General features: G+C 51.9%; 1 protein-coding gene and 1 long non-coding RNA gene across 3 annotated transcripts in view; both read left to right on the top strand.

Annotated features, from left to right (window-relative positions):
* PTPRN2 (protein tyrosine phosphatase receptor type N2) overlaps positions 1-18,257 on the top strand; it is a 611,715-nt gene that overhangs the window by 143,259 nt on the left and 450,199 nt on the right. For both annotated transcript variants that reach the window (XM_055591390.1, XM_055591389.1), the window contains one exon: positions 7,981-8,094. In XM_055591390.1, coding sequence (XP_055447365.1) covers positions 7,981-8,094 — 114 coding nt within the window. The remainder of the gene's footprint in view (positions 1-7,980; positions 8,095-18,257) is intronic.
* Positions 10,765-16,852, top strand: LOC129659715 (uncharacterized). The gene is made up of 3 exons (XR_008718199.1): positions 10,765-10,910; positions 11,643-11,731; positions 16,760-16,852. It is a non-coding gene; the product is annotated as an uncharacterized LOC129659715 (long non-coding RNA).

Here is an 18,257-nt window from a genome sequence, read left to right as displayed (position 1 = left end):
GTCGCCTTGCAGACTGGAGTTTGCTGTGACGGTGTTTGATCAGGTTCTGCTTTCCTCTGACAACAGCAGTGAAGGGAGCTGTGGGAGCCTGGTGCGTCTGAGCTGAAACGTGACGTCCTCGCTGAGGAGCGGAGGGAAGCAGGCGGCCTGCCGGCGGCTGGAGGGCGGCCCCCACGGGCCCCGCTGTGCCGCCTTCCGCTCTCTGTGGGACGAAAGGCCCGGTGCAGGATGAGGGGGTGCTGGCGGGGCGAGCTGCTGCTCAGAAGGGGTGAAGCGGGGCAGGCCCTGCTCTCAGAACAGCTGGCAGCTCACCCGTGCCCAGGGCTTTGCACTCGAGCCCAGAGCCCTCCAGCTGAAGAGACCTTAGAAAAGGCCTGATGTGGCAGTTGTATTTCAGGAACTGGCGTGCAGAGAAGGGAGGCCGTGCGCCCAGGCTGCACAGCAGGCTGGGGAAGCGCCGGGATGGGGGCCTGGCTCCTGCCGCTGTCTCCTCGCCCTTAGTGGGGCTCAGGACACGGCGTGGGGGGGCAGGCACGGTTGTGCCACCTGGGGAGGGGGCCACAGCTCCAGTCAAAAATCCAGCAAAAATTATCAATGTTTTCCCTTTCCAGGGGAAGAGATCAGCCTCCCATTCTAGACCCATGCTAGACTGACTCCACACGAGCCCCTCAGAACCTCTGGCAGCATGCTTGGTAGCCTAGGAGGCAGCCGTCTCGTCCCTGGGGCCTCAGCGTTCCTCCCGGTCCTGTCTCGGCACCCGCCCGCTCTCCATCCCAGTCTTCTGCTCTGCAGATAAAGGGGGTTGTGGGCATGGCCTCAGAACTCCGCTGAGCTCATCAAGCTTTGGGGTCTTCAGTCCTTGCCCGCACCTGTAGCTGTGTGGTCACTCTGCAGCGAGGTCTGGGGGACTTCCAGACCATGCTCCCCCGGAGGCCTGTGGGCAGCGCCCACATTCTGTGCTCTGTGACACCTCCTCCCAGAACACGCCCTGGACCCCAGAGCCTCTCTGGGCCGCACGCCCCCCGCCCTATAGATGCGTGCTCACCTCTGAAGAGGCGGTGGGTCTGTCCAGCCCTTCCGTCTGCACTGCCCCACCCTCGCCGAGGCCCCCACCCTCCACGGGCAGCTCCCTTCAGCCCTGCAGCTCCTGGCGTGGAATGGTCCCAGCTCAGTGCCTCCTGCGCTCCTGGAGGACGGCCGACTCCCTGCCCAGACTCCACCCTCGCCCTCGCGTCCGCCGGACCTGCCGCTTGCTCTGGCCTCGGAGCTCTGCCCTCTTGGCCCCGGTGACCGTCCATCCTGCTGCCCAGCCTGCATGGCCCTGGCAGCCCCATGCGGCCGCCCCATGGGTCCTCCACCTCCTGTGGGTGGAGGAGCTGATGCCCCTCTGCTGTCCTCGAGGCCCGTCCCCTGTTGCCCACATCACAGTTAGAGGTGGATGCTGCTCGGGGGAGTGGTGCCCCTGAGCCCAGAGGCCCCAAGAGCAGAGCCTATGTCGTCCATTTGCCCCAAGCGCATGTCCTGTGGCTCTTCCACCTGCTTGTCCCGTGGGGCGTTAGGGCAGGGCCGTGTCCCAGGGTCGGGGCAGCGCAGGGCAGTGTGAATGGAGACGAGTCCACTGTGAGAGCAGGAGGGGCCTCACAGACTCGCCGTGGACACGGGCCGGATGTGCGCGGGTGTGCTGAGCAGAGTGCAGCCTGCCCGCCTGTGGAGGTGGACGAGAGAGCGCTGAAGCTCTTTGTTGAGGAACATGTGGGGCGGGGGGTCAGGTTTCTGGGATGAGTGTGGAGGTTGGAAAAGCAGCTTCCTTGTTCTATTGCCGAGTTTGGCAGATAAAAAAACGTAGGAGCCTGTATGTGTGTGTGTGTGTGTGTGTGTGTGTGTACACACACATACATTCACGTGGACTCACACGCACACACACTATATTGCTGTTCAGTCACCAGGTCAAGTCTGACTCTGTGACCCCCTGGATTGCAGCACGCCCGGCTTCTCTGTCCCTCAGCATCTCCCAGAGTTTGTCCAGGTTAGTGTCCATTGACTTCGTGATGCCAACCATCTCATCCTCTGCTGCCCCCTTCTTCTGCCCTCAGTCTTTTCCAGCACCAGGGTCTTTTCCAATGAGTCAACTCTTCCCATCAGGTGGCCAAAGGATTGGAGCTTCAGTTACATCATCAGCACTTCCAGTGAATATTCAGCGTTGATTTCCTTTAGGATGGACTGGTTTGACCTCCTTGCAGTCCAAGGGACTCTCAAGAGTCCTCTCCAACACCACAGTTCAAAGGCATCAATTCTTCAGTGCTCTGCCTTCTTTATGGTCCAACTCTCACATCCATACATGACTACTGGAAAAAGCATAGCCTGACTAGATGGACCTTTGTCATAAAAGTGACGCCTTTGCTTTTTAGTACACTGTCTAGGTTTGTCATAGCTTTCCTTCCAAGAAGCTATCATCTCTAATGTCACGGCTGTGGTGACCATTTGTAGTGACTTCAGAGCCAAGAAAAGGAAGTCTGTCACTGTCTCCACTGTTTCCCCATCTGTTTGCCAGGAAGTGATGGGGCCGGATGCCACGATCTCAGTTTTCGATATCGTCTTTCACGCGGGCTCTCTCACTGTCCTCTTGGACGCTCGTCAGGCGGCTCTGTGGCTCCTCTTCACTTTCTGCCATTAGAGTGTTGTCATCTGTGCATCTGAGGCTGTTGACATTGCTCCTGGCAGTCTTGATTCCACCCTATGACTCATCCAGCCCAGCACTCTGCATGATGTGCTCTACATATAAGGTAAATAAACAGGCTGACAGTAAACAGACTTGTCATGCCGTGCAGGGCCACCCGAGATGAACAGGCCACAGTGGAGAGTTCTGACAAAGCGTGACCCGCTGGAGGGGCAGTGGCAGCCGCTCCAGAGCTCTTGCCGTGGGAACCACGAACTGTTTAAAAGACACGCATTATCAGGTCAGTTCATTCACTCAGTTGTTTCCAACTCTTTGTGACCCTGTGAATCGCAGCACGACAGGCCTCCCTGTCCATCACCAACTCCCGCAGTTCACTCAGACTCACGTCCATCGAGTCAGTGATGCCATCCAGCCATCTCATCCTCTGGCGTCCCCTTCTCCTCCTGCCCCCAACCCCTCCCAGCAGCAGAGTATTTTCCAATGAGTCAAGTCTTCGCATGAGGTGGCCAAAGTACTGGAGTTTCAGCTTTAGCAGCATTCCTTCCAAAGAAATCCCAGGACTGATCTCCTTCAGAATGGACTGGCTGGATCTCCTTGCAGTCCAAGGGACTCTCAAGAGCCTTCTCCAGCACCATAGTTCAAAAGCATCAATTCTTCGGCGCTCAGCTTTCTTCACAGTCCAACTCTCACATCCATACATGACCACAGGAAAAACCATAGCCTTGACTAGATGGACCTTTGTTGGCAAAGAAATGTCGCTGCTTTTTAATACACTGTCTAGGTTGGTCATAGCTTTTCTTCCAAGGAACAAGCGTCTTTTAATTTCATGGCTGCAGTCACCATCTGCAGTGATTTTGGAGCCCAAGAAAATAAAGTCTGTCACTGTTTCCATTGTTTCTCCATCTATTTCCCATGAAGTGATAGGACCGGATGCCATGATCTTACTTTTTTGAATGTTGAGTTTTAAGTCAGCTTTTTCACTGTCCTCCTTCACTTTCATCAAGAGGCTCTTTAGTTCCTCTTCACTTTCTGCCATAAGGGTGGTGTCATCTGCGTATCTGAGGTTATTGATAGTTCTCCTGGCAATCTTGATTCCAGCTTGTGCTTCTTCCAGCCCAGCGTTTCTCATGATGTACTCTGCATATAAGTTAAATAAGCAGGGTGACAATATACAACCTTCACATACTCCTTTTCCTATTTGGAACCAGTCTGTTGTTCCATGTCCAGTTCTAACTGTTGCTTCCTGACCTGCATATAGGTTTCTCAAGAGGCAGGTCAGGTGGTATGGTATTCCCATCTCTTTCAGAATTTTCCACAGTTTATTGTGATCCACACAGTCAAAGCCTTTGGCATAGTCAATAAAGCAGAAATAGATGTTTTTCTGGAACTCTTGCTTTTTTGATGATCCAGCGGATGTTGGCAATTTGATCTCTGGTTCCTCTGCCTTTTCTAAATCCAGTTTGAACATCTGGAAGTTCACGGTTCACGTATTGCTGAAGCCTGGCTTGGACAATTTTGAGCATTACTTTACTAGCATGTGAGATGAGTGCAATTGTGTGGTAGTTTGAGCATTCTTTGGCATTGCCTTTCTTTGAGATCAGAATGAAAACTGCCCTTTTCCAGTCCTGTGGCCACTGCTGAGTTTTCCAAATTTGCTGGCATATTGAGTGCAGCACTTTCACAGCATCATCTTTCAGGATTTGGAATAGCTCAACTGGAATTCCATCACTTCCACTAGCTTTGTTCGTAGTGATGCTTTCTAAGGCCCACTTGACTTCACATTCCAGGACGTCTGGCTCTAGGTGAGTGATTACACCGTCGTGATTATCCTGGTCGTGAAGCTCTTTTTTGTACAATTCTTCTGTGTATTCTTGCCACCTCTTCTTAATATCTTCTGCTTCTGTTAGGTCCATACCATTTCTGTCCTTTATTGAGCCCATCTTTGCATGAAATATTCCCTTGGTATCTCTAATTTTCTTGAAGAGATCTCTAGTCTTTCCCATTCTGTTGTTTGCCTCTCTTTCTTTGCATTGATCCCTGAGGAAGGCTTTCTTATCTCTTCTTGCTATTCTTTGGAACTCTGCATTCAGATGCTTATATCTTTCCTTTTCTCCTTTCTTTTTGCTTCTCTTCTTTTCACAGCTATTTGTAAGGCCTCCTCAGACAGCCATTTTGCTTTTTTGCATTTCTTTTCCATGGTGATAGTCTTAATCCCTGTCTCCTGTACAATGTCACGAACTTCCATCCACAGTTCATCAGGCACTCTGTCTATCAGGTATAGTCCCTTAAGGGCCTATTTCTCACTTCCACTGTATAATCATAAGGGATGTGACTTAGGTCATACCTGAATGGTCAAGTGGTTTTCCCTACTTTCTTCTATTTAAGTCTGAATTTGGCAATAAGGAGTTCATGATCTGAGCCACAGTCAGCTCCTGGCCTTCTTTTTGTTCACTGTATAGAGCTTCTCCATCTTTGGCTGCAAAGAATATAATCAGTCTGATTTTGGTGTGGACCATCTGGTGATGTCCATGTGTAGAGTCTTCTCTTGTGTTGTTGGCAGCGGGTGTTTGCTATGACCAGTGCATTTTCTTGGCAAAACTCTATTAGTCTTTGCCCTGCTTCATTCTGTACTCCAAGGCCAAATTTGCCTGTTACTCCAGGTGTTTCTTGACTTCCTACTTTTGCATTCCAGTCCCCTATAATGACAAGGACATCTTTTTTGGGTATCAGTTCTAAAAGGTCTTGTAGGTCTTCATAGAACCGTTCAACTTCAGCTTCTTCAGTGTTACTGGTTGGGACATAGACTTGGACTACTATGATATTAAATGGTTTGTCTTGGAAACCAACAGAGATCATTCTGTCGTTTCTGAGATTGCATCCAAGTACTGCATTTTGGACTCTTTTGTTGACCATGATGGCTATTGCATTTCTTCTAAGGGATTCCTGCCCGCAGTAGTAGATATAATGGTCATCTGAGTTAAATTCACCCATTCCAGCCCATTTCAGTTTCCCCCCCTGACCTTGAATGTGGAATAGCTCCTCTAGGCCCTCCTGCGCCCGCGCAGCCACTGCTCCTTGGACATGGGGTAGCTCCTTCCGGCCGCCACCCCGACCTGACCTCGGACTCGGGGTAGCTCCTCTTGGCCGCCGCCCCTCAGGCATGGGGTCCTCCTGGCTTCTGCCCCTGACCTCGGACGCGGGGTAGCTCCTCTTGGCCGCCACCCCTCAGGCATGGGGTCCTCCTGGCTTCTGCCCCTGACCTCGGACGCGGGGTAGTCCTTCCTGGCCGCCGCCCCGGGGGTAGCTCCTCTCGGCCGCGCTCTGTGCACCGTTGCAGCCGCCCGCGCTCTGTGTATATACGTATATATCTAAATATAAATTTAAAAGAAAGGTTTCAAGAAAACCTAATTGATGTTTCTCATAGAATATATTTACAACGCTGTCCGCCACAAACCAAATTTAAAGAATGATTCCATTATACTGCAGACGGGAAGTGACTTACAAGGGGTGTTCCAAAACACATAGGAAATGTCTCTGCGCGTTTCCCTCTGTGCCAGCCTGCGTGTGGGGTGTTTCCTGTGGGTCTCAGGTGGGTCCTGGAGGCCTGGGGCCCCGGGGGGCTCAGCTGCTGGCGGCTGACCTGCTGACCCCCGCCTGCAGTCGGCTTTCTCATCTGTAAGGTGTGGGGCCGATGCATCCCATTGCTGCTTCAGGTCCCTACTTTCAGGGTATTTGGGGTCAGAGCGTGACGTGGAAGCCCCGTGTGCTCTGAAGAACGTGCTCTCTCGTTGCTCCTCCCCGACGCCACCCACAGCACTGACTGGGGTTCCAGAAGCAGAGGACACGGGCGCTCACCGTCTGAGTCCCGGCCGCGCACCGTCTGAGTCCCGGCCACGCACCGTCTGAGTCCCGGCCACGCACTGTCTGAGTCCCGGCCGCGCAGACTGTCCACCCTGCCGGCGACGGTGGAGACCCTCCCTCAGGGACAGTGGGGCCCCAGCCACTGGTGGCAGGCAGGGTGGTTTTAGCAGCATTCAGAGGAGGGGCAGTGGCCCAGTCCGAGAGGGAGGCAGAAGGTTGAGCTCCACGGCCAGTCGGGCAGCTGGGCAGGTTGCCGCCTGGATCCTCCGGGCTTGGCAGAGGCCCCAGAAATCCAGGAGAGGCTTGCGATACTTCAGATGACTTTCTGCTGCTCCTGTGGGGCATCTCGGCGTAAGCGCGTGTAGCGCCCGACCGGCTATTGCCCGCCAGCCCGGCCGGCAACGTGCTCCTGATAATCAAACGGGCCGCGTGTGAAAGGCTCTCCTCTGCTGCGTCCCTGCAGTGAGATCGTGTGAACAACAGAGGCGCCTTCGCCCGCAGCCGGCACAGATGCACCGTGTGAGGCCCTGGGCCCTGAATTAGCCTTTTGTACCCAAGGCAGTGATTTGAATGCTTGAACCCCCACAGGAAGCTTGTCTCAAAGGGAACAATTCCCAAATAAGGGCTAATTAGGGCCTAAATTAATTAGAAGATGCGGTTTGAAAAGAGGTTGAGGAGCAGAGTCTGTCATTTCAGACAAATGGGACAGAGTGGGATAAATGGGGCCCCACTAATATCTCACTCTTCCCAGAGCCCCCCTTCCCCGCCGTGTTCTCAGGAGGCCCCCATTAGCAGCCCCACTGGCCTGGTGGCCCCACCGCCAGCACCTCCAGCAAACCAGTGCATCTGCCCCTGGCGGTCCCGTCTCTCCCCTGGAAACCAGCCCTGAGTGCTGTCCACTGTATGGTCACTGGACCGTCAGAAGCAAAGCTTCACATCACAAGTGTGATGGTCTCAGGCTGAAAAGGACAGAAAGGTGGGGGGTGGGGGTGAGAGGATGAGCTGGAAGGCAGCCTGGAAGCCACGCTGCACTGGACTCACCTTTACGTTTGTGGTTTTCACGATGAGCTGCTTTTTGTTTAAAACCATTCGTTTCCATTAGGCTTCCCTGCTGGCTCAGATGGTAAAGAATCTGCCTGCAATGCAGGAGACCCGGGTTTGATCCCTGGGCCGGGAAGATCCCCTGGAGAAAGGAATGGCAACCCACTGCAGTATTCTTGCCTGGAAAGTCCCATGGACAGAGGAGCCAAGCAGGCAACACCCCATGGGGTCACAAACAGTCAGACACAACTGAGCGGCTAACGCACCACACACTCGTTCCTTTCCGAGGGTTTCTGATCCTGGCAGCTGCTCGGAGCTGTGCCTCGGGCTCGGCCAGGGCTGTCCAGCCATCTGTCTGTCACCCCCCTCACGGTCTCTCTTCTCTGCCTCCCTTCTCGCAGACGGAGTGTTCGGACGGTGTCAGGAGTTTCCGGCCATGGACGCGCTCCGCTATGAAGTGTCGCCGGGGGTCCTGCAGCACCTGACGGCCACCCTGCAGAAGCTCTCCCGCACAGGTGGGTGGGCCCGGCCCATCCGCGTCCTCCCGGTGCCGAGGCCTTAAACAAAGAGTGGGTCAGCCAGCCAGCGGCGGGCAGGGAGAGGTGGCCTGGGTCCCTCCCGGCAGCTGTGGCCGATGCCGTGGGTCAGTGGAGGGCTGGCCACGTGCCCAAGAAGATGACCACACTTCTGAAGCCCCAGTCCCAGTGTCTCAGCCCCACCGCCTGGCTCCTCGGGGCCAGTGGTCAGGTGCGCGTGGCCTTGGCTGAGGCCCAGGATCGGGCGAGAGCAGCTCCTACAGAGCAGGGGAGTCTTCTCCAAAGGTGTCATGCATTCACGCCCAGACCCCAGGGGTCTGCACTGTAGGTTCAGCTGCCGCGGCCGCCCAGGCTCCACGGTGTCCTGTCTGCTGCCGACCCTCGGCACAGGCTCCTTACCTGTAGATGTGAGCCCAGGCTATGGACTGTGCGCATGGGCCCATGGCGGCCTGCAGCCCCGTGCCCTCGGTGGCCCCATGTCCCCTGCATGAGTCTCGAGGGAACAAAGGTGATGAGACCCCAAGCCCCGGAGGATGCCGGGGGCTGGAGTGCTGGCAGGAGGCAGTCGCTGGGCTGGCAAGCGGAGAGCGGGTCACCTCTGGTCACCACCACCCTTAGCAGCAGCCGCCGGGCCCAAGGTGGGTCCCATCCTGGAGCTGCAGCCGCTGACCCCAGGGCCCATGGTCTGCAGACGGCGTGTGTGTTGGGGGCCATCAGCCCTCCATGATGGCAGCCCCAGCCCCTGCCAACCCCCTTTGGATTGGCTGCTGCCTTTGGTCTGTGAGCTTGTCAGTGGAAGTCGTGGTGGGTGGTGCTGAGTGGGGCAGTGTGGGTGCCCTTCCACCTCGACGACCCTCACCCCACAGGTCAGGGAATAGGGGGCATCCTATTGCTACCGAGCTAGCTACTGAGTCCATGCATTCCAGACCAGGGAGCAAGCCCAGGACGGCTTTGATCACTGGCCTTTAAGCCCCAGGGTGTCTGGTGGACACTGTGAAGTTCAGGGTCTTCTGGTGTTAGTATCAGCTGAGGGCCGGTCCAGCGATCACTGGAGAATCTGCTGATGTCCTTTCCTGGTCAGAGGCCTCCCTTCAGGGGGGCCTGGGGGCAGACGGAAGGATGAGCATTGGCTTGTGTAGCAGGGCCTTTCCTCCAGGGCCCCCACCCCAACCCCACCATTTCAGGGCCTCCGCCCCTGCCCCAACCCCGCCATTCCCGGGCTCTGATCTGTGAGTTGAAATTCCTCCGTCTGGAAAGTATAGGAGGGGACGTGACTGTCCTGCTGCCTCGGTGGATGCAGGGCTCTCCTGCCAGGCAGGCCCTGGGCGCTGGCGGAAGGCTGTCCAGTCCACTCTGGGAAGACTGCAGTGGCTACGAGGCCCCAGATCTCTGCAGTCCCTCTCTCATGGTCAGCGCTCCGTGGTGGCCTCATGCCTTCCCCTCAGTGCTGAGTGCCCCCGCCCGGGCCATGCCTCCCCCAAGCGGTGCCCCCAGCAGTCCCGGATGGAGGCACACAGCGCCCAGTGCATTCCTGACGTGCAGGGCCTCTCCTGAGCTCTCAGAGGACGCCGGGCCCATGGACTTATTCCTCGTGACCCCAGGCCTTCTGGAGCGTTGGCATACTGTGAGCCTGTCATGGGATGAGGAGGCTGCGGTGTGTCCAGCTCACTTCACGGAGGCCCCGTGTCCCGTGTGTGTGGGCCAGTGGCGGAGAGCCACGCTCTGGGCCCGGGTTGGCAGGCCTGCCTGGCCCATTTCCATCCATCCCCCTTGTCTCACGCCCCGGCTCCATGCCCACAGGTGTTCCTGCTGCTGCAGAGTGGCATGCACACAATTCTTCCGCATGCTCTGCTCTCATGGCCAGGCCTCACCATCTGGGACCGCCGCAACCATCCAGATGCGGGCGAGATGCTGTGTTCTGGGAGGGTCTGCAGGCCGCAGGACCACCACCTGGGGGTCAAGGTTCCTCACGAGAGGACGGGTGCCCTTCCCCTGCAGAGCAGGCTGCGGGGCTCCGTGTCTCAGCTGGGTCAGGATGTGTCCACACCCGCGTCCAGCACCCTTCCCATCGCAGTCTGATTGCGGGCTCAGACTCTGGGCTCCTTCCAGAGGGAACTTGAGACACACGGAGGGTGCTTTATGGAGGAGGCAAAACAGACAGGGAAGCACATTTTTAAATGCGTAGATGTCCTTGTTGAGAGCAGTTTTAGATTTACAGAAAGGTTGAGCAGAATGAGTAGAGCTTGCATACCTGCCCCAGGAAAGGCTCTCTGACCTTGGGGTGGCACCTGGATTGGCACTGGGCGTCGGTATTTATGATCAGTGCATGCCCATGGCTCACTCTAGGGTTAACTTTGTCCTGCACGTTCTGTGGGTTTGACAGGCGTGTGATGTCATGCAGCACCGTTCCGGGTCTGGGTGGGAAAAGCTCGCTGCCCTAAGGGCCCCATGTGAGCCTGGTCATTTCCCCCACTCCCCGAGTCCTGACAGCCACTCCCCTTCCCACTGCTGTTTCCAGAACGTCAGTTAGCTGGGATCAAGCAGTGCGTAACCTTTTCAGACTGGCTTGTTTCACCTAGGCCTGTGCTTTGAAGTTCCTTCCATGACTTTCGATGGCTTAATAGCTCACTTATTTTTAGCGCTGAATGACAGTCAGCTGTCTGAATGGACCAGTTTCTCAGCTGACCCACTGAAAGACGTCTTGATTGCTCCCAACCACTGGCAGTGCTGAACAGAGCTGCTGTACATGTCCATGTGCAGGGCTTTGTGCGGACAGGACTTTTCAGCTCCTTTGGGTAAATACCAGATCTTACAGTAAGAGCACATTTCGTTTTGTAATTGACTGTCTCCAAGCAGCAATGTGGCCGGTGAGGGGCGGGGGGGCGGGGGGTGGTGGTGGGGGACTTACCAAAGCTCTTAGAGGTGCAGCTTCTTCATTGAGTGAATGTGGACGTCAAACAGGGCCATCATGAAGGTCAAACGATGACATCAAGTAAAGTACTCTAAACCTGTTATAAAAGTATTTCCAAATGTTGGCTATTATTCATTTGATGCTGTGTCCTGATTTATGGACCTTTTACCCAGTTCACCGGAGAAGGCAATGGCACCCCACTCCAGTACTCTTGCCAGGCTCCTCTGTCCATTGAATTCTCCAGGCAAGAATACTGGAGTGGGTCTGTTCCTTTCTCCAGGGGATCTTCCCAACCTAGGGATCAAACCCAGGTCTCCGCATTGCAGGCAGATTCTTTACCGTCACCAGGGAAGCCCAAGAATACTGGAGTGGGTAGCCTATCCTTTCTCCAGGGGATCCCCACCTGCCAATGTAGGAGACGCAGGTTCGATCCCTGGGTCAGGAAGATCCCCTGGAGGAGGGCATGCCAACCCACTCCAGTGTTCTTGCCTGGAAAGTTCCATGGACAGAAGAGCCTGCTGGGCTACAGTCCATGGGGTCGCAAAGAGTTGAACACGACTGAAGTGACTTAGCGTGCATGAATCAACCAGTTCATACCCACCTATTTCTTTTCTAGTGGGAATTATTGCAGAGTTTCTGCTGAGGTGGTTAGCTCTGTGCATCGACTCTAATGCCAGAAGGGCAGCCATTTCTCACAGGACACAGGTATGCTCTAGCTCTTTCCTTACATCGGTGGTGACGGTGGTGATGCAGGTCAACTCACTGACAGGTGAGGATGTCCGTGCCTCAGGGGAGCCTGTCTAGACCGCCAGTGACGGGACAGGCAGGATGCGCCCTCAGGCCTGGAACAAAACCCACGTCCTTCCCTGAGCCCAACTCAGCCCTCCTTGGACACCCATTCCCTCTGTGGAATTCCTCCCCCTCCCCCAGAACACACCTGGTTTTTTAAGCTTTATATTTTCTTGGGCTCCAAAATCACTGCAGATGGTGACTGCAGCCATGAAATTAAAAGACGCTTGCTCCTTGAAAGAAAAGCTATGACCAACCTACATAGCATATTAAAAAGTAAAGACATCACTTTGCTGACAAAGGTCTGTCTAGTCAAAGCTATGGTTTTTCCAGTGGTCATGTATGGATGTGAGAGTTGGACTATGAAGAAAGCTGAGCACCAAAGAATTGATGCTTTTGAACTGTGGTGTTGGAAAAGACTCTTGAGAGCCCCTTGGACTGCAGGGACATCAAACCAGTCAGTCCTAAAGGAAATCAATCCTGAATAGTCTTTGGAGGGACTGATGTTGAAGCTGAAGCTCCAGTATTTTGGCCATCTGACGCAAAGAGCTGACTCATTGGAAAAGACCCTGGGAAAGATTGAAGGCGGGAGAAGAAGGGGACGACAGAGGATGAGATGGTTGGATGGTATCACCAGCTCAGTGGACATGAGTCTGAACAAACTCTGGGAGATAATGAAGGACAGGGAAGCCTGGTGTGCTGCAGTCAATGGGGTCACAGAGTCAGGCACGACTGAGCAACTGAACAACAATTTTGTGTTGAGGTGTAGCCGATTACCAATATTGTAACAATTTCAGGTAAATGGCAAAGGGATTCAGCCAGACATATACATGATCCATTCTCCGTGAAACCCTCCTTCCATCCAGACTGACACTTAACACTGAGCAGAGTTCCCTGTGCTTTATAGTAGGTCCTTGTTGGTTATGCATTTTAAATAAAGCAGAGAGCACCCTGTTATTAAGTTAGCTTCCACCGGCCAGTCCCAAGCAGGTTACGCTCAGTGTCTTGGGAGCCACATGGGTGCCTCCCACAGAAGCTGGAGCAGTTCTGCTGGGCTTGGGGTCCTGGCGGGGACAGCATTTTGGTTTCTGCTGCTGGGCCACCAGAGGGCGTGTTGGGGTGCCTGGATGGGCCCAGCTGCTGTACCTGGTGGCAAATTCATTTCCTTGTGTCTCCAAGGCACTGGGGGACTTCCCCGGTGAGCCAGGAGGTGTAGACGTGAAATAAAGTTTCACAGGCTTGGTTGAAAAGCAACATCGTGGGGACACTTGTGGTCTCCTGAACTGCATATCCTAGCACTTTCTGGAAACAATCTTGTGTTTCTCTCTGGACCCGTCTGCCCGCTAACGCTGTAGCTCTCTGCCCTCCATGCCTCTCCCCTCCTGGGCCAGCCCGCTGAGGTGGCGGCCCCAGGCCTTAGGGGTAGACTCCTGTCCAGACTCCCATCTCCCTTGGGTGTGAGGCTCAGCTTCTGCAGGTCAGACCTGCAGTTCTTGCACGGTGTGATGCTGGTTCCTGGGGAAACTCATCCTCCTCTTTGTGGGGGGTTGGTGGCATCCTGTTTTCACCCTCTCGCGTGGAAGACCTCAGGATGCAAACTCCCTGCCATCCTGTGGGCTCAGCCACGTCGGGCAGAGTGGACGGTGTGTCTCCCCTGCCCCTTCTTCACCGCCACGCCCAGAAACACAGGCCTGGTCCCAGCGAAGGCGGCAGCTGGCAGGGCTGTCAGGAGCCTTCCTTTTGAAGAAGGGAAATGGGGCTTAATTGTGTAACATAAATACACACATGAGAGAACAGAAGATGTTCACGTTTATTCACTACTCTTGTCTCCTGCTGGCAACATTGTTTCATGAGTGGATACATTGTTCTCTCATGTATTAAATTTTTAAAAAACGCATTTCACTTCTGACACTTCATTAAAATTCAGCATGTAGATGTCACTCATTGGCACATAATTTGCTGTCATAAAAACAACTTTGGATTTACTTCCTGGCAAGAATCTCCTGATATATTGAGCTGTATGTTAAAAGCAAGAAACAAAAATGCAAAAAGTAAGAATCTAACACAATGTCACATTTCCTTAAAAGAGAATGAGAAGAAATCCCCTAATGAAACGGAGCAGAACGCAGGAAGCCAGCACGGGCAGCAGAGGAGGCCCGACGCGAGTGCGGCCGCAGTGCCTGGGCTGCGCGGGGCGGGGCGGGCGGCTCCCGCAGGTCAGTGGGCTGAACTTGGACCCCTGCTTGGCAGCTCCCCAGCTGCTGGTGCTGAGAGCAGTCCCCCTTGCCTGTGTCTCGCCCTCTGCACTTGCGCACTTGGCATCCCACCTGTGTGCATGGCTGTATCTATCCACCCGGGTGCCGGGTCTCTCGGTGAGTCTGAGCTGCAGTCTCCCCGGGACCCGCGTTGACTCCCGAGCCCACAGGAGCCGAGTCACTGCCCTCCGTCGCTGCGTGCTGCCTGCTTTCCCGTTGCTGGCAGTGACGCTACTGTTCCTTCTTTTCTTTCTTGCCTCCTGGCAACTTGTTACGGGATCTGATGCCTATAGTCTTTCTCTTTTGCCCTTTTAAAATGTGAACTTAGTTTCCCTGAACATTTAGAAAGAGGCTGGGTTCCTAAAGCTTTTCTAACTCTGTGGAGCTTGCGCTTCTGCGTGTGTTTTTTGTTTTTGTTTTTTTGGTGCAGTGTCAAAAACACGTGGCAGGTCACTTTTTTTATCATCGTGATAGAATTTCATTATTGTGATAGAACTGACAGGCCACACGTGAACCCTTTGGAGGTGTATAGCTTAGCAGTTTTTAGTGTGTTCAGATGTTCATCACCACTGTCCAATGTCAGAAACTAAACTTCAGTGACAACTCAGTCCTCACTCCATCTTCCCACCCCGGTGCTCCTGGCTACCCTGATCTAGTTTCTCTCTTAATGGATTTGACTGTTTTCGAGATTTCATACAGATGAGTTCATGCAAACATGGCCGTTTTGTGTCTGGCTTCTTCCCCTTGGCATCACGTTTTCAAGCTGTGTTCATTCTGTGGAATGTATCAGTTCTGTGCTCACTTTTAAGGCTGAACAATATTCTGTTGCCTGGATATACTGTATTTTGTTTATCCATTCGTCAGCTGTGAAAGTGTTGTACTCAATATGCCAGCAAATCTGGAAAACTCAGCAGTGGCCACAAGACTGGAAAAGGTCAGTTTTCATTCCAATCCCAAAGAAAGGCAATGCCAAAGAAGGTTCAAACTACCGCACAATTGCACTCATCTCACACGCTAACAAAAGTAATGCTCAAAATTCTCCAAATGAGGCTTCAACAGTACATGAACTGAGAACTTCCAGATGTACAAGTTGGATTTAGAAAAGGCAGAGGAACCAAAGATCAATTAGCCAACATCCTTTGGATCATGGAAAAAGCAAGAGAATTCTAGAAAAACATCTGCTTCTGCTTTATTGACTACACCAAAGCCTTTGACTGAGTGGATCACAACAAACCATGGAAAATTCTTAAAGAGATGGGAATACTAGACCACCTTACCTGCCTCCTCAGAAATCTGTATGCTAGTCAAGAAGCAACAGTTAGAACCAGAGATGGAACAATGAACTGGTTCCAAACTGAGAAAGGAGTACATCAAGGCTGTATATTGTCACCTTGCTTATTTAACTTATATGCAGAGTAGATCATGTGAAACGCTGGGCTGAATGAAGCACAAGCTGGAATCTAGACTGCTGGGAGAAATACCAATAACCTCAGATATGCAGATAACACCACCCTTATGGCAGAAACAAGGAAGAACTAAAGAGCCTCTTGATGAAAGTAAAAGAGGAGAGTGAAAAAGTTGGCTTAAAACTCAGCATTCAGAAAACTAAGATCATGGCACACAGTCCCATCACTTCATTGGAAACAGATGGGGAAACAATGGAAACAGTGACAGACTTTATTTTCTTGGGCTCCAAAATCACTGAAGACAGTGACTGCAGCCATGAAATTAAAAGACCCTTGCTCCTTGGAAGAAAAGCTATGACCAACCTAGACAGCATATTAAAAAGCAGAGACATTACATTGCCAACAAAGGTCTATCTAGACAAAGCTATGGTTTTTCCAGTAGTCATGTATGGATGTGAGAGTTGGACTATAAAGAAAGCTGAGCACTGAAGAATTGATGCTTTTGAACTGTGGTGTTGGAGAAGACTCTTGAGAGTCCCTTGGACTGCAAAGAGATCTAACCAGTCCATCCTAAAGGAAATCAGTCCTGAATATTCATTATTGGAAGCACTGATGCTGAAGCTGAAACTCCAATACTTTGGCCACTTGATGTGAAGAACTGACTCATTGGAAAAGACCCTGATGCTGGGAAAGATTGAAGGCAGGAGGAGAAGGGGGTGATGGAGGATGAGATGGTTGGATGGCATCACCGACTCAATGGACATGAGTTTGAGCAAGATTTGGGAGCTGATGATGGACAGGGAAGCCTGGAATGCTGCACTCCATGCCTTTGCAAAGAGTCAGACATGACTGAGCAACTGAACTGAACAGAACTGATTTATTATTTGGTGGACTTTTGATTGTTCCATTTTTGGCCATGATGAATAATATTGTTGTGAATCCTCAGTACACATCTTTGTGACAACATATGTTTTCAATTCTTTTGGGTTCGCCTGGAGTGGGATTTCTGGGTCATATTTAGTAGCTTTATACTTGTTTTATGGCTTAAAAGTTTGTCTGTGAGAACCTTCCTGGGCATTTGTAAAGAAAGTGTAATCTGCTCTGTGGTGTGGCATGTTCTGTATTGTCTGTTAGGTCTAGTTGGGTGGAATATTGTCCAAGTCCTCTGTTTTCTTGTTCATCTTGTCTTTAGTTTCTCTATCCATTATTGAAAGTACAGTATTGAAATGTCCAGCTATCGTTGTCTATTCTTCAATTCTGATAGTCCTTCTTTTTGTATACAGGAGCTTCATTTTTAGGTGCATATATATTTGTAACATGAGAAACGCTGGGCTGGAAGAAGCACAAGCTTGAATCAAGATTGCCAGGAGAAATATCAATAACCTCAGATATGCAGATGACACCACCCTTATGGCAGAAAGTGAAGAGGAACTCAAAAGCCTCTTGATGAAAGTGAAAGAGGAGAGTGAAAAAGTTGCCTTAAAGCTCAACATTTAGAAAACGAAGATCATGGCATCTGGTCCCATCACTTCATGGGAAATAGATGGGGAAACAGTGGAAACAGTGTCAGACTTTATCTTTCTGGGCTCCAAAATCACTACAGATGGTGACTGCAGCCATGAAATTAAAAGACGCTTACTCCTTGGAAGGAAAGTTATGACCGACCTAGATAGCATATTGAAAAGCAGAGACATTACTTTGCCAACAAAGGTCCATCTAGTCAAGGCTGTGGTTTTTCCAGTAGTCATGTATGGATGTGAGAGTTGGACTGTGAAGAAAGCTGAGCACCAAAGAATTGATGCTTTTGAACTGTGGTGTTGGAGAAGACTCTTGAGAGTCCCTTGGACTGCAAGGAGATCCAACCAGTCCATTCTGAAGGAGATCAGCCCTGGGATTTCTTTGGAGGGAATGATGCTGAAGCTGAAACTCCAGTACTTTGGCCACCTCATGCGAAGAGTTGACTCATTGGAAAAGACTCTGATGCTGGGAGGGATTGGGGGCAGGAGGAGAAGGGGATGGTAGAGGATGAGATGGTTGGATGGCATCACCGACTCAATGGACATGAGTTTGAGTGAACTCTGGGACTTGGTGATGGACAGGAAGGCCTGGCGTGCTGCAGTTCATGGGGTCGCAAAGACTCGGACACAACTGAGCGACTGAACTGAACTGAACTGATATTTATAACTGTTGCACATTCTTGGTAGCTTGCCCACGGTCTCTAGTAACAGCTGTTGTCTTAAAGGTGATTGCATCTAATGTTAGTTACACATTCCTGTTCTTTTTGTTGTTGTTGTTACTATTTAATGAGATTTCTTTATATAATCCTTTTAATTTCAGCTGTCTTTGTCTGTAGAGATAAACTATGTTTCCCATAGCATATTTTTGAATCATGCTTTTTAAATCTATTCTAAGAAGCTCTCTGACTTCTACTTGGAATATTTAGCCCATTTACATTAATGCAGTTACTGATTAGATAGTATATATGTCTTCTATCTCCAGTTCCAAAGAAGGGCAATGTCAAAGAATGTTCAAAATATCATACAACTGCACTCATTTCACATGCTAGCAAAGTAATGCTCAAAGTTCCCCAGGCTAGGCTTCAACAGTGTGTGAACCAAGAACTCACTGATGTTCAAGCTGAATTTAAAAAGGCAGAGGAACTAGAGATCAAATTGCCAACATCCATTGATTCATAGAAAAAGCAAGAGAATTCCAGAAAAACATCTACTTCTGCTTCATTGACTACACTAAAGCCTTTGACTGTGTGGATCACAACAAACC

Source organism: Bubalus kerabau, chromosome 8 (assembly GCF_029407905.1).
Source record: "Bubalus kerabau isolate K-KA32 ecotype Philippines breed swamp buffalo chromosome 8, PCC_UOA_SB_1v2, whole genome shotgun sequence".
NCBI classification, from domain to species: Eukaryota; Metazoa; Chordata; class Mammalia; order Artiodactyla; family Bovidae; genus Bubalus; species Bubalus kerabau.
The sequence above is the reverse complement of the archived record's forward strand: the minus strand, read 5'-3'. Positions and strand labels throughout refer to the sequence as shown.